This window comes from Rhopalosiphum maidis, chromosome 2 (assembly GCF_003676215.2).
Source record: "Rhopalosiphum maidis isolate BTI-1 chromosome 2, ASM367621v3, whole genome shotgun sequence".
NCBI lineage: Eukaryota > Metazoa > Arthropoda > Insecta > Hemiptera > Aphididae > Rhopalosiphum > Rhopalosiphum maidis.
The window spans coordinates 12,261,961-12,284,228 of record NC_040878.1 but is presented as its reverse complement, the minus strand read 5'-3'; the positions used below and the strand labels follow the sequence as shown (position 1 = coordinate 12,284,228).

The following is a 22,268-nucleotide window of genomic DNA, read 5'->3' as shown; positions in this document are numbered from 1 at the left end:
TTTAGGGGTCCATAACCATAATCAAAATATTGATGACCAACAAATAAAAATATTTCAGACAAAAAAATATATTTATAAACTTATTTCTTACTTTTTTAACTACAAAAATAAAAATGTTATTTGTATATAAATAATATTGTACATGTTTTTTTTTATATACAAAATATACTATTATTACTATATCCAAATATTTCTGATTTAATAATAAAAAAAACGTACTATTCACTGGGGGGCCACTGTTGTTTGATATCCGTTGTGGGCCCGGGGTCACGGCCCCCACTGATCCCACCTTAATCCGGAATGGCAAATAATATGTAAAAAACGTACAAACGTTTTGCCGTAAATTCAACTAATGCCTTAATGGTAATTTTATTAATATAGTATATATTTACATTATTACATATGTATGGTTCTATAATATTTGTAGCTATAATAACTAGGTATTTAGGTATATTGCAATTGCATTTTTTTTATTAATATTTAACATTGGTACATCCATTAGTCATTAGAATAAATATTATAAAAATCTTCTTACTTTAACTTTTTAGATATTCACATGATAATATAAGATAATTAATCAAGGAATGTATAAAATAATAAATATAAACAAAACTACAATATTTTAAAAATGGTAATTATTTGTATTTCAAGAATATATTATTTTATTATTGAAAGGAATGAGTCCCGCCGGCTCCCGACTGTTCATTCTAGAAAATTTAAAAAATTAAATAGGTATATAATAGGTTATTTAATATATTGTAACATGATGCATAGATTATATGTTTACAAGTCCATAAATAATAAAATAAAAGCACTGTATCATCAACCCCCAGATAATCAGGTTCCAATCATCAAAGAAAATACTTTTGAACATGCCACTAATGTAACATAATTTAATACTATTATACAGCTATTTTTAGTTTTATCTACTTACAGTTTATATATAAATATATACGTATACTATTATGTACATTACATATTTACGTTCATAATAATATGATGTATCGGTTAACCATATTGGTGTGACAGAATGGCAGTAAAATATGTTTTGTAAAATATTCTAATACAAGTAATTTTATGGTATTCTAAAAATAATTTTTTATAGTATTTTCTAAGTATTCTGAATACTTTTTAAAAGTTTTTTTAACAAAATTGAAATACCATAAAGTCCGTTTTATTAATTTTTTTTCATAAAAATTTGATATTTTTTAAAATAAAAAAAATGCCACTTCCTGTTTTATACGGTATGGATTTAAAAAAAATGAAAATCTAATAATTTTATTAATTTTAGTTCTAATATATATGAAGTTGTGAATATGTAGGTATATGTATTTACCTCTAAATAGTCAGACATGTTATTTGTGAAATTGTTAACAATTTAACATCTATACTATTGCATATTTGTATATTGTATTCAAATACTTTGTAATTGTAAGTATTCGTAAAATATATTTTTATAAGATTGACAATGTGTAAGATCTATAATACAATTTGTTGGTAGCCAATATGTTGAGGAATCTTCAGTAGCTTAATTCGATTCTATTAGTTTTAAATTATTATGAATTTGATACTCTGCGGTACGTGAAACATATTTAGCATAGGCAGTATAACGATTAATTTGTATCGTTGTAAACGAACATATCTGATGAAATTACTATTAAAGAAAGAAAAATTTGAAGCAAAATATGATACATAAATACATGACATGTCAAGCCGGCGGCCGATGATTGCAAGGTTTTATCTTTAATTTATATTTTTAAATTTAAAAGCTATTAATCTAGCCAATCTAGGTATGATCAGTATAACATTCTTAAAACGCTCCTATTTTTAGGTTGGTCTCAACTTCCGATTGAACTTCAATTATTTTGTTCTTTGTTATTTATTATTACGAAATTATTTGTTTTTGTCGCATATATACTATTTTGTTGACTCAAGAACTAATAACGCTGTTATAACAGTACCTATATAGTTTACAAACATTTTATACACCTACATGTGTCATGATCATGAATATACCAATTCTATAAATCTATAAAAAATACTAGTGTAGTAATGTTTAGAATACTATAATAGACTTAAAATAATATACAATATAACTAATATTACTAATACCAACTGCAGTGTACACTACATTTAGAGTTTAGGTTTAGACATTATATAAATTATAATTAGATATTTTGGTGATATTTGTGGGGGTTTTATAATGTTCTGAAAATCAACTGATGACAATTATTACAACTACTTTTATTTAAATAAACATAATAGATATATCGCATGTTCTTTTAAAAAAAATTAACAATCCTTACAATATTTTTTTTCTTTCTTATAAATTATTATATAATTATTGATACCTATAATAAAAAATAAAACATCACAGATTCACAAAGTTAAATCTATACTTATATTACCATTATATTTTATAAACTGCGACCATAAAATACCCAAAACATATTCATGGATATTCAATAAAATCAAAAATTTATCAATTTTCCATTTTACCTACTTCCATGTATATGATAATAAAAAATTTTATAATAATTATTTAAACAGACGCCACACCCTTATGTGTGGTCTCCATCTCTGTCTTATAAACTTATATTATCAAAGTTTGAATGTGTTTATATTTATAAATTGTTTTAGACGTGTGTTTAAAATGTTTTAAACAAGTGGTTTTATTTAAAACATTTTATTTACCTATAAACGTTTAAAAAAAAAAAATATAAAATTGTATTGTAATTTTTTCTATAAAATATAATATAATTTGTCCGCAGATTATGACATGTCGCATGTATAACAATAACACTGGTATAGATAATATAAGAACTACTTTATAAATTATAATATACCAATATATCACACTTGAACAAAGCAGTGTCATAAATTAAAAATAATATTTTTATAAATTGTTTACAACATAAATTAAATTTAAATAATAAACAACGTACTAAACGAATAGATGTTTGTTTTGTATTATTAAAAAAAACTGTCTTTAACCTAACCTTAACATAAGCACCAAATGATAATGTAGAAGAATCAATTTTAAATTACCCTATACCCTATGGTTAGCTTTAGTCTTTACCACAATTAAAGATATACTATTAGGAGGTATCTTTAATCGTAGTCTTTACTATTTGAGCAAATTGACCTATTATCAAATTTTAAGATAGGAACATTGCTCATTTGTTTAGGTCTTTCAATAGGATTTTATTGATATTTAAATCTTAAAGCTAGTAGCGACTTTGCAAGGTTTATTAGGTTTATAGATCTATATTCTATGTATAAACCTTTGTGACTTTAAGAGCATTTTAAAATGATCTTTTAAAGTAATCGTTATCTAAAATGTTATTATTATTGATAGCAATATATTCTCAAATTTTCCAAAGACGCTATAATTTATTATTTATTTATTCCAATCTCCCTGTGATAAAACATGTGTTATTCCTTTTTGTTTTCATTTTTTTATTTTATTGCGTCAAGTAAAGAAAATCGTTAATATCCCTCCGTTCACTTGTCACAACTGATAAAACACATTAAGTTGATACAAGTATATCCTCGTAATTCGTACCAAAATCGTTTAACGTTAAATATCTATAATCTTACTGAACAGGACGTAGGAGGTACCTTCTATTTGTAACTGAATTGATTGACAATTTGGAGAAAACCATTGAAGACTATACAATTGACGTTAAGATATAAGTTAAGGTACGTTTTATAATTCTGTGTAATGTATTATATACAATTACGTTATACTTTTATTGTTCCTAGTCACTTAAATCTCTAAAGATACTCTCAAGTCTGTGAGAGTATGTAAATACATTGTACCTAATAATAATAATATTTAAATAAATTTAATCTACATAATATACCTAGTTATATTTATACAAAATTACCAATTTTAATTTAATTATACCTTATTTTTTAGTAAACCAACAGATTATTGTATTGACATAGTTTTATATTTTTTAATATTGTTTACATTTGTCAATAATTTGTTGATTTATTTCACGTATGAAATATACCTATCTATTTAATATTTTCTTTTTAAGATTTCTAATGTGAAGTCAACTAATGAGTTATTTATACAATTAATAAATCCTATACTTCATAAATAAGTCATTGAATAAAACTATAGATAATTATATTATTTGTGAATTAAAAACAATATTATAATATTTTATCATAGAATAGTTTAATTAAACATATTCTTAGATGTTTACAATTCTACTATACATCAACACATATACATATTTCATTTAAATTTAGTTAATGTAAGTGTGTTTCATTTACTGTTTTGGGGGTATAAACTTAAACAAATTTATAAATCTACGTTTATGATGAAGAAATTGTAATTAACCATCAACCTACATAAAAAGAAATGTATCATACAAGACAGTTTATGTAGGTTGGTCATATCCAAATAAGCAAACCTGTTTACAACCTCTCACTCTAACTGTTTAATCTTTACATTGTACATTTAAAAGAATAGCTAAGTTTTTATCAATCTACTTATATTAATTTTGATAAAAGTTTTTGCAGTGTCTTAACTTCTAAAATAATTACATAGACAATCACAGTTAATGCTTATATTTTACTAAATATAATTTGAGACTATTATAATTTTTGTGTATTAAGTACTTTTATGAGTTAGGGATGTTATTCATGTTTGTAATTATCATTATCATTCATTTTTATTAATTTGTACTTAAATAAATGATAAAATTAATATAATTTTGTGTAAAACAAGATTTATTAGTCAATGAAATTTTTTTAATAAAAAATTTAAATATGATTATATTTAAATACAATGCATCTATAGGTAATGTGTTTAAATATAAATGACATAATTTAAATTTATTTTTATTTTTAGCGCATTAATGAATCAAAAAATAAACTATTGACTTTAAATTTCATATTGTTCTGAAAAACTTTATGGAAAAATGACTACCGAGGAAGATACATCATATACAAAGTTACCCATTGAGGAAAGATGTGTACACAAAGTAACTATTTATATTAATTTATATAATATTCTATGTAACTATTTTTTTTTACTGTTTGAATATTATTGATTATTAAGTCAAAATCATGTGCATTTATAGCTGTCCATAAAATTATACAAGATGTTTTTTAATTCATTTTATATATTACCTAATTACAATTATCTTAAAACATACTAAATGTCAATTATTTTATTTAGTTATGGAAAGCCAGAATAAGTGGTTATGAAGAAGCTATTAAATTATTCGGACAATTAGATGAAAAAGCTCCTGAATGGAACAAATTTACAGGAATAGTAAAGAAATTTGTTATTGATAGCAATGCAGTTGCACAGGAAAAAGGTCTTGAAGCCACATTAGTTTTTGTGGAAAATTCTGCTACTGCTGGACGGTTAGTTAGCTAAAACTGTATTTTAAATTTCATTGTTTCTCATCAGTTTTTTTATAGTACGGTGGGTGATGTTATGACTGGTTTAATAACAAAATGTTATGGTGCACCAAAAGCAAAAACTAAGGATATTGCTATACAAATAACATTAATGTTTATTGAAATTGAAAAGCAAGATATTGTAATAGAGGAATTGGTTAAAGGAATGGATCATAAATTTCCTAAAATTGTTTCAACTTGCATTAAAGCTGCAACTCAGGCAATAAAGTAAGTATATACTAATAAAAAAAACATTAAATCATGAAACTTTTAAATTACAAAACTATGTTAATTCTTATTAATAAAAACAATGAATAAAATAATTAGTGATTATAAATATTATATATTTTTTTAAATGTGTCGTGTTTTATTTATCATAGAGAATACGGATCAAAAGTTTTAAATATTAAGCCTCTACTGAAAAAATTACAATCAATTCTTGAAGATAGAGATAAAAGTGTTAGAGATGAAGCAAAATTGTTGGCCATAGAAATCTATTCTTGGATTGGTCCTACTCCTGTTAAAGCTAATTTGGCTAATCTAAAACCTCTACAAGTAAAAATACCTAGGTTGCATGTTGTAAAATTTTATTAAAATAAATATTTAAATTAGATGCAAGAGTTAGAAGCAGAATTTGAAAAAATAAATGTTGATAAACCACGACCCACCCGATTCTTACGTTCTCAACAAGAACAAGCTGCTAAAATGGAAGAAGTAGCTGCTGCTAATGGAGGTAAGCAAAAAAAAATAATTCCAATGAATTAATAAAATTAATAAAAAATTAAACAACAGATATAATATTGGAAGAAGGCACTGATGTAGTTGATGATCCAGAAGAACATATTGATCCAGTTAACATACTTAGTCAACTCAGTAAAGACTTTTATGAAAAGCTTGAAGCAAAAAAATGGCAAGAACGTAAAGAAGCCATAGATACGCTAGAAGGAATATTGTCTAAAGCTCCTAAATTAGAAAGTGGAGAATATGGAGATTTGGTCAGAGCCTTAAAGAAAGTAAGAAACCACAATAGTATAAAAATATTGGATTTAAATTTTCTAATAACTATCAAAAATTGAAAAAAAATTTGACTGAAATTAATAATAATAATATTTTTATTTATTTAAAACTTTTTTTTTATAAAAAATCTTTTGGAAAAAAAAGGAATGAATTTTATCAGTGAATTACATTGTATGACAATATAGCACTATACTATTCATTATACCATGTAAAATAAAAATTTTTATATTAAGCTATTTAATTTTATACCTGTTAAATTGTGAGCATAATATTAAATCGATTATAATTACCTTAGATAATATTTTGACCTAAAAACTGTAAAATTTCATTTTTGAATTATCTGTTATCTGAATCAAATTATGTATACTCTGTCCAGCGAGAGAATGCGCCAACCAAAATCAGTTTTCTGTGCATTCCCCAATAATACCCAGCCACGAGCAAACTAGTTTTAGTAGCATAGTGACGTAGGAGGTTGCCCTGAACAGACTATAGATGATCTATAATATATATAAAAAAAAATGCATTCAATTGAAATCTTGGGTCTCATTATTTATTTGTATTGATATTCTGTATACCGAAAGACCAGATAACTTAGCGTATCTGACTGATGGAAATACGGATGGGTCTTAACCCTCAAGTATTGTAGTAGAGAAAAACGACAAATTTTCGTCCGTCATGCAAACTTATCTTATCATGATAACTAACTGTGCTATGCAATTAAAACAATAAATTTAATATTATAATTAATATATGTTTATATATTTTTATGTATACTTATTTTTGATTTTTCTATAGATTATCACAAAAGATTCTAATGTAATAATAGTTGGTATTGCTGCAAAGTGTATGGCAATGTTAGCTAATGGATTAAAAAAACGATTTGAAACTTATGCTTCTGCTTGCATACCAGCATTGTTGGAAAAATTTAAAGAAAAAAAACAAAATGTTGTATTGCCACTTCGAGATGCTGTTGATGCCATATATTTAAGTGTAAATTAAATTTGATAACGGTTATAATTTGATGTAAGTAATAATTTTTAATTATTTTAGATGACACTTGAATCTATTCATGAAGATATTTTGACTGCAATAGACAATAAAAATCCATCAGTAAAAGCTGAATCAGTTTCATTTTTAACTCGATGCTTTTCAAAGTGTACACCAACAATTTTAAACAAAAAATATTTAAAAATTTTCACCACAGCATTAATAAAAACATTAAATGAATCAGGTAATTTTTTTTTATCATAAGTGTTATTTTTAATTGATCATATTTTAAGTCAAGTCTTAAAAAACTAATTATTTTATGTATTTAATAAAATATTTTTTAAACAACAAAATTAATCATACATAATATAATCCTATTTTTAAGCATATTGCCAATTAAAAATGACGATTAGTTTACTTGTTAGTTGTTTTAATGTGAGCTATAGTACCTATTTTTGCACAATAGCTAAATTTAATTAGATACATTTATTTTGATAAATTATCATATATTTATTTTATTTAGATAAATTACAAAATTTGTATTTTAATACCACCATAAAGAAAATATTTATCTGAGCACAGTGCTGATTTAGTACACTTACTACATAATTCATTTACCCTTAAGTATTAAGTATATTTTTAATAATTTTTCAAATTTCTGACTGCTGGTAAAAGAGAAAATATTGTACTGCGTTATTTGTAATAGCACTGGTGTAATGAAAGCAGCTACTTTTTAGATGTAACCCCCTCCCTCACCACTGTAAGAAATTAAAATTATCTGTCAAACTGTAAACATACAAATAAATCTAAGCGCTTCATAACAATTAGGATTTTCTAATAGTTCAATTAAAAAAATTGTAAATTATTTGGTACTTGTTAATAAGTTTACTTTAGTATTCTTTTTTTATTAAAAAAATAAAAACAAAGCACAAAATGAAAAATAGATATAGATCTATTTTATTGCCTTGTAGTGGTAAAGGAAACTTCTAAATCGTAGCTTGTTTTTAGTATTAGTGTACTCAATCTAGTGTTTCAAACATCTTGATGTTTCTGATAGATCGAGCTAACTTTGTTAATTATGTGTGTTATTATTATTTTTTTTTCTTTGGTAGATCAAGAATTCATTATTTAATTGAAATAATATATTGTTAACATTATACTAAACAAAAAATGTTTAGATCTACATAATGTACTTTTTGATTGGTAATCAGATTCAACAACTTTAGCTAGCACAGAAACAGCACAAAATGCTTCTTGACCAGATGGTATTATTTCACTAGTAGGCAAATTAAAACCATTGATACCAGTATCTCTTAATTCCAATGTAAATACATATCTTATATTTGCTATACCTTTCATCCAATCCATTGATGTTCCTATAAAATTATTTTTTGTATTAATTATTAAGAGTAACATTAATTGAATTAAACCTGATGCTTTATATAACACTGTACTTGCTGGACCAACAGTATAAGTGTTTGAAGTTTTTTCAAATATTTTTAATGACATGGATGTAGCTATGTTTTGATGTTTATCATAGTCTATTTTTAAATGATCTTTAGTGTATGCCCAAGGAAATACAATTGCTTGTCCGTATGAATGTAATGTTATAAATCCCTGTTCAACAAGGGGTTTTTATAAGTATTTACTTTACTTAATATATATTTATATAGTATTTTATTGTGTGATGCTATAATGTACACAGCTTTTTATTTTTTTTTTCAACTTTATTTTAAACCTAAATTTATACTGACTGATATTACTCAGATTGGTTTTTGTTATATTGATTTACGTTTAATTATATAATGTTTAAAGTATCAATTATTTTTGATTTGGTATGAGTTATTATTTTTTCATTTTCTCATAATATGTTATTTATAGTATTTATACTATATTAAACAAATATTGTATCAACAATTACACTATTTCAAATACTATAACCTAGTATATATTAAATAAAGAAAAGACAATGTATATTATACAAACAAAATATTTATATAAAATTAAAATAGTATAAAATATTATCATAGGTAATATAATAAGTCATTAAGTATAAATACTGAAAAATTAAATTATATTAAAATAGTTTAATATTATTATTGTTTCAACATATATTAAATAAAAAATTGAATCTGTGTTAAAAATCATGATTTCTAAAGTTCTTCAGTTATTGTGTAAACTGACCTTTATTTTAGCTAAATTTTTATTAATAAACTGAATGATTGCTTTTATTTCTAATTCTGAATTCGGAGCTGTTCCTTGGTAATTTTCTGAGCAATAGTTTTCATCTGAGTTTATACTGTACCAATCATAATTCCAATTACGGTTCAAATCTATTCCTATACAATTTTTGTTATATGTTTCAACACGATTTTTCCTCCATAGCCTATCATTTTCATATGAATATGTGTACCTAAATATTAAATTTTAAATAATTTATGTTGAAATAACTAAATGCTTTTATTTGATTTTTTTTTTAAATTCCTTAATATCCTACCCATCAGGATTTACAATTGGCATTAAGACGAAATGTATATTTTTCATATATATTGGTAAAGACTTTCTATTATATATCAATTCATTTATTATGTATACCATTGATGAAATAGTTATCCATTCACGTGCATGAGTACCTATTAAAATATTTAAACATTTTGTAAATAGCTAAAAATGTTAAGACTAATATACCTCCATCAATCCAAATAATATCACTGTTTGTTTGATTATTATCCGGTTTTATGTGTATTACCTTTAAAGGAGTTCCTTGTTTAGTATATCCAATAGTTGAGACTTTGACAAAATTTTTTTTATTAAAATTATCAATAAATTTATAAATATCATTTGTATGATAAAATTTATCAAATTTATTTGGTATGCTCTGAAATATAAAATTCTCAAAACTGTATTTGATGATTATAGTTAAAGACAGTTAATTATTTTTATCAATTAGCAAAAAGAGATAATCATATTCCTTGTAGTTCAATTTTCATTTTGTAAAATAATTTGAATTTTTATGTATCTTTTGTAGGTTTTGTATAAAATGTATTAATTTTTTGCCTTCCAATTTAAGGTACAATGATTATCAGGTACAAGTTAGTTAAAAAAAAAAAAAATTTAATTTTTTACTAAGAAAAAAATACAGTTATTTACAAAATAAAAATTATATTGCGATATTAACTACATCTTTCTTTTACTTTTGTTACTTTAATAAAGACTGTGTTAAAAACATATCAAAATTTGTAAAAGAAGTGTTTGAATATATGGTAGAATGTTTCTAAAAATCTTAGCTGCTATGCATCAACAGTCCTATCACTTTTTCAATGTTGGTTTTCCACATAATAATAGTTATTTAATTAATTTGTATTGTGTATATTATGGAGATTACGATAGCATTGATTTTTTATCACTGTTTACAATAATAATCACGATCAAATAACAATTATTAAATAATGTTTAAGTTTTTTCTGGCTCTTGAAAATTGTTTTTTAAATTATCTGGACCGCCATACAATTTAATTGCTACCCCCTGTCCTTTATCATTATATAATGCACACATAGGAATGCATAAATAAATAATATTGCCCATATTCAACATCATTATTTTATTAATTACTTTATCGATGTCTTTTATTGAGTCATATTTCATATTTTTGTTTGTTGTGCTCAATAATAAATTATTATGATTAATATAAATTTTTTTTATGTCTTGGCCAATGTTTTGTTCGTTTTCTATGTGCTTCATATGAGTTAAACTGATTATATTCACTCCTACTGAATTTATAAGTATTTTAAATGTAATATGGTTTTTCTCTATTTTTAAGTTCCATAACTTACAGTCTTTTCTAATCATATTTTTGTGATTTTTTAAAACAAATTCATTTTTAGCTTTTTGACGATTTGTTAAGTTTATGTTTTGTGCTAAACAATATATATTAATTAAATACAGTATAACATTTAATAAAAATAAATAATTCTTCATACTCGTTAGATTTTAACATTATACTTAATTATATCTATTGATGTATTCCCATAACAACATAATGTATAAAATAATTTTAATCTTTAATAATTAATTTAAATAAGTTTTATCAGGTGTTTAATTTATAATGCCTTAGCCATGTATTATATTGCTACCTCAGTATGTAGAAGCCTACCATTAAAGGTTATTCATACATGAGATAGAGCTTATAAACATTTATATTAATTGTGAATATAAATAAAATTGTTTTTATTTATTCATCTACTAATTATTTTTATTTTACAGATCCAACTGTACGAGATAATTCTGCTGAAGCTCTTGGTACTGCATGGAAGGTTGTATCAGAAAAAAATATTCTTCCATTTTTGACTACTGTTGATGCAATAAAACTTGCTAAAGTTAGTAAAAATATCATAATATACATATTATAATTATTAATGGCTACTTTTTTTTTTTTTTAGATAAAAGAAGCATCAGAAAAAGCGGTAATAACTGCAAAACCAACTAATATTGTTAGAGAATCAAAACCTGCTGTTGTCTCATCTAATGTTGCAGAGAAAAAAGCAACAGCTACAATTAACAAAAACACTGTTATTAGAAGAACTCGCACAGCTGTTAATATTCCTAGTAAGACAGTTGCCAACAATAAGGTTAAAAAACCCATGAGTGCTCCTGGTATATATTTATTGAATTTAAAATTCAGAATATTGTAATATGCTTAGTATTTTTTTATATCATCAGGAGGACGTAAACCTGTACAATCAAAATCTCTTCCTCCGATTGAAACTGAAAATGAAATTGGAGATGATGAATTAGAAGAACTGGCTTTAACATTTTGTTCTCCTGAAATTTTAAATGGTATGGTTGATGCCAATTGGAAAACTCGTTTGTCTAATGTTCAAGAATTTTCTCAAGTTTGTGATAATTATTTAAAAAAATATTTTTGTTTACTTTATAATTTCTTTTATTTCAGATAATCGATCAAATGGACTCATTGACAGTTAGCAGCCAAGTGTTAATAAAACTACTGAATAAGAAACCCGGTATTAAAGATAATAATGTACAAATACAAAAATTGAGACTTGAGTGTTTGAAAAAAGTCATCGAAAAGTTTCCTATAACTAGGTATTTATATTACTTATTTATTTTATTTTTTACTCTCGTTTTTAATTTATCTTTTCATCATTATTAAATTTATAGTACTGGTATGAATTGCTGTATTCAAGATGTTTCTTCCCTATTGGGTGATAATAAAAATGGTAATTTAGCTAGTCAAGTATTGACTACTCTTGCAGAATCAACTAGACTAGATTTGGTCTGTAATGCAGTGTTAGAGTATGCATTTACTGTACAGAAAAATCCAAAAGTTCAAATTGATGCCCTGAATTGGCTTTCGGGTGCAATCTTAGAGTTTGGATTTATGTAAGTACATTTATATTTTTATTAATATTTAAAGTATAAAATACATTTTAATTCATTGTAAATTGTAAATTAAAAAAAAAAAATTTATCAAGATAATCATTTCTTACCTCAATAAAATAAATTATAGTAGTTATATTCAATTTTATACTACAGTTATTTATTTATTAAAAATATTATTTTAAATTTCATGCTATCAGGTCTGAATTGGAGTAAGTTATGATATTTATTTATTTTTACCCTTACTTAACATATACTTTACAATTAATTGTATATTTTTTTTATGTTATTTGTTACTTTAATATATATGTTGTGATATCTACCATCATTTTGTAGAATAATTTTATGGTAATATACTAATAGATAATTTATATTGATAATGATGTGTTAAAATCAATAGAATCTTACACTATTTTTTTACTTTTGTATTTAATAGTTTGTTGGTAATATTTTAGAGAAACTTAGTTACAATTGGGAGTGAAGAAATAAGACCATTTTTTAATATATATTCATGATAATATTATCATTATTTTTCATGTTCAATATCTAGTTTTGTTGAATTATATAATTTATAGTACTAAAAATTTTATGTATGTATTTATTTTGTTGATATTTTAGCATTGAACCTAAATCTGTGATGCAAAATGTCAAAAAAGCTGTGAGCGCTTCTAACCCCCAAGTTCGTTTGGCTGTTATCTCTCTTCTGGGTGTTATGTATCTTTATATGGGACCTCAATTAAGTTTATTTTTTGAAAATGAAAAACCAACATTAGTACAACAAATAAATGCAGAATTTGAAAAGGTAAATTTGATTGTTATTTATTACATATTCTGTAAGAAATAATAATACATATAGTTTTTTTTTTATTCGTTAGCACCAAGGTGAAGCTCCACCAAAGCCAACTCGTGGGAAAAAAATGGATGGTTCTACAGAATCCATAGAAACCGCGAGTGATGAAGAAAAACCTGCTTATGAAGTTAACATACGAGATATTGTTCCAAGAGTTGATATATCTCCTCAAATAACTGATGCTTTGATTAATGAACTTTCAGATAAAGATTGGAAAGTAAGTAGTGTAAATATTATAATAAAATAAAATAAATTGTTTTAATTATATTCATATATTTAGGTTCGTTCTGATGCTTTAACCAAACTGCAAAATATTGTTAATGAAGCCAAATTTATAACAAGTGAATTAGGAGAAGCTAGGAAAGCTTTACAAGACAGGTATAAACTACTACTTTATAAGTATTTAAAAATAATTATGATTCATATTAATTGATTTGACAATTATCTTTTAGAATAAGCGATTCAAATGCTCGTCTTGGTTCCAATGCAATTAACTTGGTAGAATTAATTTCAAAAGCTATGGGATCTTCTTTTAAAAACTATATAAAAGGTTATTTACCTGGTGTTTTAAATGCATTGGGTGACCCGAAGGTACTTTATTATTAATATTATTAATTTTTTACATATTCAAACACTTTTTAGAATAAATGTTAAATGAAAATGATTAAATACATTATTTTAGACTTTTAAATGTCAAAGTGCTCGTCAATGTATGAATACATGGGCTGATGTATGCGGTTATCGCGAATTTTTCGGCGGTGATATACTTTTGGACGCGTTAAAAAATAATTCAGTAACATTGCGTTCAGAGTTATGGACTTGGCTTGCAGAAAAGTTACCACTTAGTATGATTTTAATTATTAATATAGTTGAGCAAGTCTTAATTTAATTTTTAACTTTTATAGTCCCTTCTAAGTCTATTCCAGCTGACGAGTTGAAATGTTTGCTTTTGGTTCTTTACACAAGTCTTGAAGATAGAAATGCGAGTGTTCGTAGTGCTTCTGAAAAGGCTGTACTTGGTTTTATGATGCACTTAGGTTATGCTTCTATGTATGGAGCATGTGAAAAATTAAAGGTATAATTTTATTATTTAAAAATATTAAAATATATCTAAATATTTTAATAAATTATTTGTTTTGTTGTAGCCCATGTCTGTGAAGTTTTGCAGAGAAAAATTGGACAAAGAAAGACCAAATTTACCTGTTGTACCGATTGAAAAACCTAAGGTTGTAAAATCTGGTATTCCTGCTGGTTCTTCAGTTAAATCAGGAGGATCAAAGATACCTCCTCCTAAAGCTGCTCCTAAAGCTAACAAAGTTGGTTAAAACTTATAAAAATATTAGTTTACTTGTTATTCATGAATTTTTTTTATTAAGGAAAATGTGATTCCACGAGTAAGCACAGCTACTGGAAAAAAGAAAGAAGAAGTAGATAATGGTCCATTGTTCCAACGAAATAACTTAAAGCATCAGCGTGATATTGATGAACATAAATTAAAAGTAAATTTTTTTATATTATTATATATTTATAACAATTTATATTAAATGTATTTATCAGGATTAATTTTATAAATATATTTATATTCTTATTATCTAAATCATTAAACTTCAATATATATAAACTTCAAAATATTGAAATTTGATTCTAATTTTTATTTTTGATTGCAGTTCTAAAATTAATATTATTTTCATTAGGTTTAGGACAGTGCTTAACGTAGTATAATACTTTTGTTTTAAGACCCTGTATGTCAAAATAATAAAAGTTTAAAAATAAAATAAAAACATTTATTATAGTTATATATCTAATAGTTAAGGTATCTGAATTATTAATTATTAGTTAATTATAATAGTGTCAAAATATTGGTATGTTTAGTCATTGAAATGGAATTTTACTACTCCTCGAGAAGAATTTGTCGAACAACTTCGAGAACAAATGTTAACTGCTGGTATTAACAAAGTGTTGATTACAAACATGTTTCATTCAGATTTCAGATATCATCTTAAAGCAATTGAAACTCTTTCAGAGGTATTATGAAAATATCTATCCAATATATTCTTAAATATACTAATTTTTTCCTAATTTTAAATTAGGATTTGAATACAGCAGATGACAACAATGGATCATTAATTAGTAATCTTGATCTAATATTGAAATGGATGACTTTAAGATTTTTTGATACCAATCCATCAGTACTTTTAAAAGGTCTTGACTATTTACAACACATATTTGACATCTTAATGGCCCAAAAATACACTCTCCATGACACCGAAGCATCAAGTTTTGTGCCATATTTAGTAACAAAAGTGAGTAAAAGTTAAAGTAAATATTAATTATAGGTAAATTAAAATTATAATTTTTTTATTTTCACACTTTTAGTTGGGTGACCCAAAAGATACAGTGAGAAGCAATGTTCGTGCCATATTAAAACAAATTGCATTCATATTCCCAAATACAAAAATGTTTCAATACATTATGGATGGTGTTAAATCAAAAAACTCAAGACAGCGTTCAGGTAATGTTTTTTAATCAGCATCATGATGTTAATTTATACATTTGTTAAAAAATATTATATATATCATAATATTTTCTGTACTTTTAGAGTGTTTAGAACATTTGGCAACTATGATAGAAGATTATGGTACTTCAATTTGCCAACCTAGTGTTGCAGCTGCTTGCAAAGAAATTGCAAAAAGTATTGGAGATAGAGATAATTCTGTCCGAACAGCTGCACTAAATTGTTTTGTTGCTGCATTCTTTTTGCACGGAGAAGCACTGTTTAAATTTGTTGGCAATGTAAGAATTCACTTATCATGTTAAATACTATAATAACTAATAAATATTAAATGTGTATATAACAATTTGTCAATCTTATAAATTGTCAATAACCATTCAAAAATAACTGTATTTATGTGATGCCAATTCAATAGTTTATTAATTATAACCAATTAAATTTTAAGATTGGAATAATAACAACAAAAATATATTAAATGTTTTTAATTTTTTGACTGTTATTCTCCTCATGGACTATAATTTGAGGATTTTTTAGTTATCGTAATTGCAAAATAATTATAATACATTTTTACTATTTGTATAGATATCTGAAAAAGATATGGGTCTTCTGAGAGAACGATTAAAAAGAGCATCAAAGAATCGTGCTGTGCCAGTTGCTACTGTTCAGCCAACTATCAAAATGGTTGTACCTCCTGTTCAACAAGTTCCTGACACTGAGGATATTGTTGACGATGAATATAATTCTGATGAAGAAGAACACAATACTACATTTAATGTTTCACAAGAATCCAACCATACATCTAGTCCTCAAAGATATTCAAATGATTCACCTTCTAGATCTGCAAGTACTTTATCATATAGAACAGGAAGCATACCTACTACCATAGAGCATTCGTCTGCATTACGGATGGGAATTAGGTAATTAAACTTTTTTAATCACGAATTGTTGATGTACTATCTCAATATCTCATGATTAGGTATATTGCTTAGCACTTATAAATAGTAAATATGTTCATACTAAAGTTGGAGAGATATAGTAATTAAAACTTCTTGATCGAAATACTCATATAAAATATTTTGCATTATTATTTGTATTTCTATTAGACGACCTGTTAGTGAAGTTTATGATGAACCTCAAGTGACACGTTATGGTCTCGACGAAAAGTTTATTAAAGAACTAGAGGCAGAAGAAATTTCAAAACCACAGTTAAAATTAAAATCATATAACTGGGATACAGATCAAGATGAAGTGAAATTCAGAAAAATGATTAAAGATCATACTCAGTATGTAACTGTACATTATTATGTATAATAACATGAACTTAAATATTTTCTCATTTTTAGATCTTTACCTGATAATATATCATCATCTAAACCATGTGTAAATGTAAGTCCATACAGTACTGCAACTATTACTAAAAGTCCTAAAACACCACCAGCGCCTACACCTGATCCTATTCAGCAGTTAATAAATCAAGTTACATCACAAAATATAGAGATTTCAAAAACTGCTCTAACAAGTCTTGATAAAATGCTTATGAGATCTGATGTAAGTCTATTTTAAATATTATATATTTAATATTTTTTAATTTTATTTATTAGTAGGGCTAGGAAAATGATGTACTAAAAATCTACAATTAAGGCATTAAAAAATTGCCAATGCTACAAAAAATGTATTTTAACCAGCAAAATGCAATAAAAAAAGACTTGACAATGTAAAAGTTTAGCTGAAAAACATTTTTAATATCAAAAAATAATTTATTAAACACATTTTTATATGTTCAAACAAATTAATTCTTAGAAAAACTAAATACAATTTAATAAATAATGAAAAAAGTAAATTAAAAACTGTTTTATTAATTTATAATTAATATCTACGTAAATGTTCTAAAGATGTTGAATGTGCGTATAATTAACAAAAACTAAAGAAAAAGCTAATAAGCTGACAAAAGTACCAAAAAGCAAGCATTTATTTACAAATATCATAAGTAAGAAAAAGCAAAAACAAAATTGTATATTTAAACTCTATGATGTATGAATCAAATTTTGTTTTTTATTAGCTATTATTGGAGTACTGTGAAAGAAAATGCAAATGCTACAAAATCCTAGCTCTATTTATTAGTGTGAAACTAACTCTACAATTATAATATTTATATAAATTATAAATAATAACAAAAAATACAAAATATAATATAATAACAATAGTCCACAATATATTTATATTTTATTTTAGGACTAAGGTTATTTGTTGATGTGTTAGTCCAGTGCTGTTTGGACACTGAATTGAATAATTCTTCTTAGTTGTCTGTATGATAGTTGGCCACAGAACTTACATTTTGCAGAGCTTTTACAATATTTTATAAAGTCCTTTCTCAAAGTAGTGGTTTTTGCTACATTTCATGCATCTGGATTAGTGTTTGCATTAATTTTGTATGTAATTGTATGATTGACTTTGTTGTGGCATTGTGGGGACTAAGACAGATTTTATGCAATGTTTTAACATTAAATCGCAGTATTTCCTTTGACCAAGACAACAGATATTTTTATACTCGCCACTCGAGGTGGAATAATGAAAACTTTTAATTACAAATCTGTATAGACACTGATGGTACTGTAAGAATGTTTAGAAACTAGCATTGGTTTCAATTATATGACCAATTATTACAGTAGCTTATAGTATGAGAAGTAGTGGACTTACAAGTAAACCCATTTATAGCTGCAATCTCAATGTTGTGTTTGATATAAGTTTATTTCATAAAAAGCGCTTTTGAGCTCACTCATTTAGTAAAAAAAAAAAATATTTTAAATTTTTGTAAATGTAATTTGATGAATTTGATGCATTAGATAAAATACATTTGTAAGGCTGAGGCATAAAAAGGCTGTGGTAAAACGCACCTAGATTCCTCCACATTAACGTATTAACTGGATAAATTGATAATTATAACCATAATAGTTACACCAAAGTGATAATGAAACAAAAGCAAACGATGCACGTTCATGTTGAACGTAATGTTAGAAAACTGAAATGATATATTTCGAATATTTAATTGAAACATATATGTTATGACGTATTATAAACCTCTTCTGTTTTGTTTGATACAGATGAGATCAAAGTTTTTAGAAGGAGGAAAAGTATTATCACTATTTTGTGCAATCATTAAACAATTTGATGTCTTATCTGAATCTCATGACATTGATGTCACCGTTGGGTATAAGAATATATTTAATATGTGTTTGAATGTAAGTATTATTTATTTTAATTTTTAAGTTATTATTAGACTCTAAAATAGTGAAATGGTAATCAATAAGCTCCAAGTTATTTAATTACTTAAATTTGAGAATGTGAGAATACTTGCTAGGTATTCAATTTTCATTTTCATTCCATCAATTCTTAGTTCATTTTTACTTGAATTATGTATCCAATAGTTATATTGAATTCATTGATATATATAATTTTAGTTGTATAAATATCAAGAATTTACCTTAATACTGAATGAACAAATTGTGCGTGATTTACTTTCAAAACTATTGTATCTACTAAGTATGAAGGGGCCAGAGAACAGTACAGATACTCAACTTTTTGGACGATGTGTGAATAGTCTTATCATGAATGTTTTGGAACGATCTGCTCATACACCAGTCACATGGTAAGCATTTTTTCTATTCTAATGTAGATATTATACTAAAACAAACTTATAATTTCACAGCGCTTTGTTGGCAATGCTTTATGACACCGTTAAATGTCCTCAAAACTCGTCCAATCATTATAAAGAATTGGTAATGAAATGTATATGGAAAATTGTTAAAGATTTTCAAGAGTGGGGCGATGAACTATGCTACGAGCGGGTGCTTGCACACATACACAGATTCTTAAAGGTAATTCAACTATATACATTTTTTTATTCATTTTCTAATAAGTTGTCATTTGAATGTATTAATTAGGAGTTTGATTCAAAACACTGGAAAAAACAACCATCTGACACCCCACTAAGAACATGTAAAACTGTTCTTCACACTATGGTAAAAATACGCAGTGATAAAGTATTAGAAAGTTTAGCTAGTCCAGAATTCCCAAAAGATTCAGAAATGGTTGTTTACATACATAAGCTTTTAAGGGTAATTATGATAATTATTAATTATAAATATTTACTTTGATCATCATTCATCACATAATTTATTACATTTATTTAATCTAAATTTAATATATGTGTAGCATTTGAACAGTGAACCTAGACCAGAAAGTAGTAAACGAAAACATCGAACACCATACGACGAACTATCTGATATATTCCAACTAATAGGTCAACATGAAAACACCGACGAAGTGAGTTAATGAAACAATTATAATATAGTATGTTAGAAATGATCGATTTATAAGTAGTATACACTGTGTGACAGAATAATAATATTTGTATAGAAGTCCTAAAACTCTTTATTTTGAGTACAGTATGTGAATTTTTTTATTAGGGCATACAACAGTTGCATAGATTCAAAATAAAGCATCCAAATATAGACATAGAACCACATATTTCTAAGACTACAAAATATTTTCAAGATTATATTCACCGTAAACTGTCAGCAATTGAAGACAATTTAAAAAGCTGTTTAGTCGAACCCAATGGTAATATTATTGAATTTTTTCTTTCTAGCTTAATTAACATTTTGTTCACACCTATGTATCCGTCTATGCTTATTTTGTAGGAAATAGTGACAGTCTAAAGCCAATCACATCAATGCCCATACGTAAACCTGAGTCTGCAACTGCAAGTGAAGCTGATGGTTTCATGAAACGGTTGCAAATATTGAAAATGAAAGCATCCAGAGAAGAAACATACAGTGCATCTAACGGAGAATGTAACGGAAACAATCGACTAGAAGAGGACTCACAAGACGAAGATCTACCAATGCTCAACACAAGTCGTTCTCCACGCAAATAAAATTTTATTCCATTTATATAGTATTATTTTCTAACAAGTGCTCTGATATAGGTCAAATCGGTATGCCCAAATCCTTTCACTACTCCTACCAAGACTGAAAACCCAAAATGTGTAATGTAATTTGTTTCTTTGATTTTTTTTTATATTTGCTTTAATATTATAATAGAAAACATCAAAATTTATGTATGAGCCTTTTTTTTGTGAACGAAGAAGCTAATTGTGTTGCAAACAAATTAATAAAAATAATAATGTGTAATTTATTATAATTTTTAATATTATATTTTACTATTTTAGTGGATTTTAACAGATTTTATTTTTTATTAATATATAGGTACTTAACACATGAAATAATATTTATATATTAGTATTTTAGACTTGTCAAATATTAATTTTAATATTATAATTATAATTATTACTCTTATTTTTGATTAAAATTAATTTTAATGATCAAACATTTTTGTTTTTATGGCATTTTCCACTTCAGCTACAAAATGTGGGAAACCTACATCAGTAACAGTTTTGATTATAGCATCTTCAAAGTGTGCTCTTTCTGATATTAATTTCTGGATGTCCGTCACTTTGATATCATTTTTCCTCAATGTTTCGATACAATCCATTCCTGATGGTTCATTGCTAAAGCTCAGAACCCATTTACCGTGATGACATGAATCAAATGATAAAATTCCTAAATGAAGTGTCGAGTGCATGACGTATGTTTCAGGCGTGAGGTATATGAATTCATTTACTTTGTCTGCAAAGATGTTCAGTGAGTGGTTAAGAAAACCTACTCTCATTGGTGTGGAGGTAGTGTGTTTGTTGTTTGAAAAACAATTGATAATCCAAGTTTTGTCGTATTTCACTTGTTCAGACTTCAAAAAATAAAAACCAGTAAATAGTGTTCTGATATAAAAATACAAAATTAATTTAATAAGCCGTAAAAGTGACATTCTTACCATTCTTTCCTATCTAGCATAGAGTAATCTAGAGTATCTAGTGAATGTTCATCTGTGACAAAAGTATTGATGAAAATTGTGTAAGCTTATATAGTTGTAACTTTTTCACTATTTACTGACAGGCAACAAATGATAATGAACAAATTAAGTATTTACCAAGGTGTATTGTATTAATACAATTACTATTTAGTA

At 25.4% G+C, this 22,268-nt stretch overlaps 3 protein-coding genes across 4 annotated transcripts; 1 reads left to right on the top strand and 2 right to left on the bottom strand.

The window, feature by feature from the left end:
• The first annotated feature begins 3,512 nt into the window (after positions 1-3,512).
• On the top strand, positions 3,513-21,570 carry LOC113555075 (protein mini spindles-like). 2 transcript variants are annotated; one of them, XM_026959396.1, is made up of 36 exons: positions 3,513-3,702; positions 4,868-5,000; positions 5,198-5,388; positions 5,446-5,652; positions 5,805-5,979; positions 6,037-6,157; positions 6,217-6,437; positions 7,237-7,431; positions 7,492-7,672; positions 11,692-11,804; positions 11,868-12,081; positions 12,148-12,320; positions 12,380-12,531; positions 12,607-12,828; positions 13,444-13,627; positions 13,701-13,892; positions 13,956-14,053; positions 14,128-14,266; positions 14,358-14,520; positions 14,581-14,750; positions 14,821-14,991; positions 15,052-15,174; positions 15,548-15,700; positions 15,766-15,978; positions 16,052-16,187; positions 16,275-16,468; positions 16,770-17,104; positions 17,291-17,470; positions 17,531-17,735; positions 19,289-19,426; positions 19,646-19,833; positions 19,894-20,062; positions 20,129-20,302; positions 20,400-20,510; positions 20,654-20,807; positions 20,888-21,570. In XM_026959396.1, exons 2-36 carry the CDS (start codon positions 4,938-4,940, stop codon positions 21,121-21,123), a joined length of 6,054 nt encoding a protein of 2,017 aa, XP_026815197.1. In that variant the 5' UTR covers positions 3,513-3,702; positions 4,868-4,937; the 3' UTR covers positions 21,124-21,570. The 2 variants fall into 2 exon arrangements, with proteins under 2 accessions (XP_026815197.1, XP_026815196.1); XM_026959395.1 differs by lacking the exon at positions 3,513-3,702 and adding an exon at positions 13,026-13,037 and having other exon boundaries at positions 4,938-5,000; positions 20,888-21,123.
• LOC113555077 (carboxypeptidase B-like) lies at positions 8,557-10,041 on the bottom strand. The gene is made up of 4 exons (XM_026959398.1): positions 9,926-10,041; positions 9,613-9,841; positions 8,859-9,045; positions 8,557-8,804 (listed from the first exon to the last, which is right to left on the bottom strand). Exons 1-4 carry the CDS (start codon positions 10,024-10,026, stop codon positions 8,557-8,559), a joined length of 765 nt encoding a protein of 254 aa, XP_026815199.1. The 5' UTR covers positions 10,027-10,041.
• On the bottom strand, positions 21,505-22,230 carry LOC113555076. The gene is made up of 2 exons (XM_026959397.1): positions 22,077-22,230; positions 21,505-21,992 (listed from the first exon to the last, which is right to left on the bottom strand). Exons 1-2 carry the CDS (start codon positions 22,077-22,079, stop codon positions 21,564-21,566), a joined length of 432 nt encoding a protein of 143 aa, XP_026815198.1. The 5' UTR covers positions 22,080-22,230; the 3' UTR covers positions 21,505-21,563.
• Positions 22,231-22,268: the final 38 nt, after the last annotated feature.

Excerpts from the sequence above, each read along its gene's own strand:
- LOC113555075 (XM_026959395.1), top strand. The coding sequence starts at position 4,938 with ATGACTACCGAGGAAGATACATCATATACAAAGTTACCCATTGAGGAA. Across the intron at positions 14,521-14,580 it reads TGCAGAAAAGTTACCACTTA|TCCCTTCTAAGTCTATTCCA; the intron begins GTATGATTTTAA and ends TAACTTTTATAG. Across the intron at positions 20,063-20,128 it reads ACATACACAGATTCTTAAAG|GAGTTTGATTCAAAACACTG; the intron begins GTAATTCAACTA and ends TGTATTAATTAG.
- LOC113555077 (XM_026959398.1), bottom strand. The coding sequence starts at position 10,026 with ATGGTATACATAATAAATGAATTGATATATAATAGAAAGTCTTTACCA. Across the intron at positions 9,046-9,612 it reads AAAATTTAGCTAAAATAAAG|GGATTTATAACATTACATTC; the intron begins GTCAGTTTACAC and ends CTTGTTGAACAG. Across the intron at positions 8,805-8,858 it reads AGTGTTATATAAAGCATCAG|GAACATCAATGGATTGGATG; the intron begins GTTTAATTCAAT and ends ATAATTTTATAG.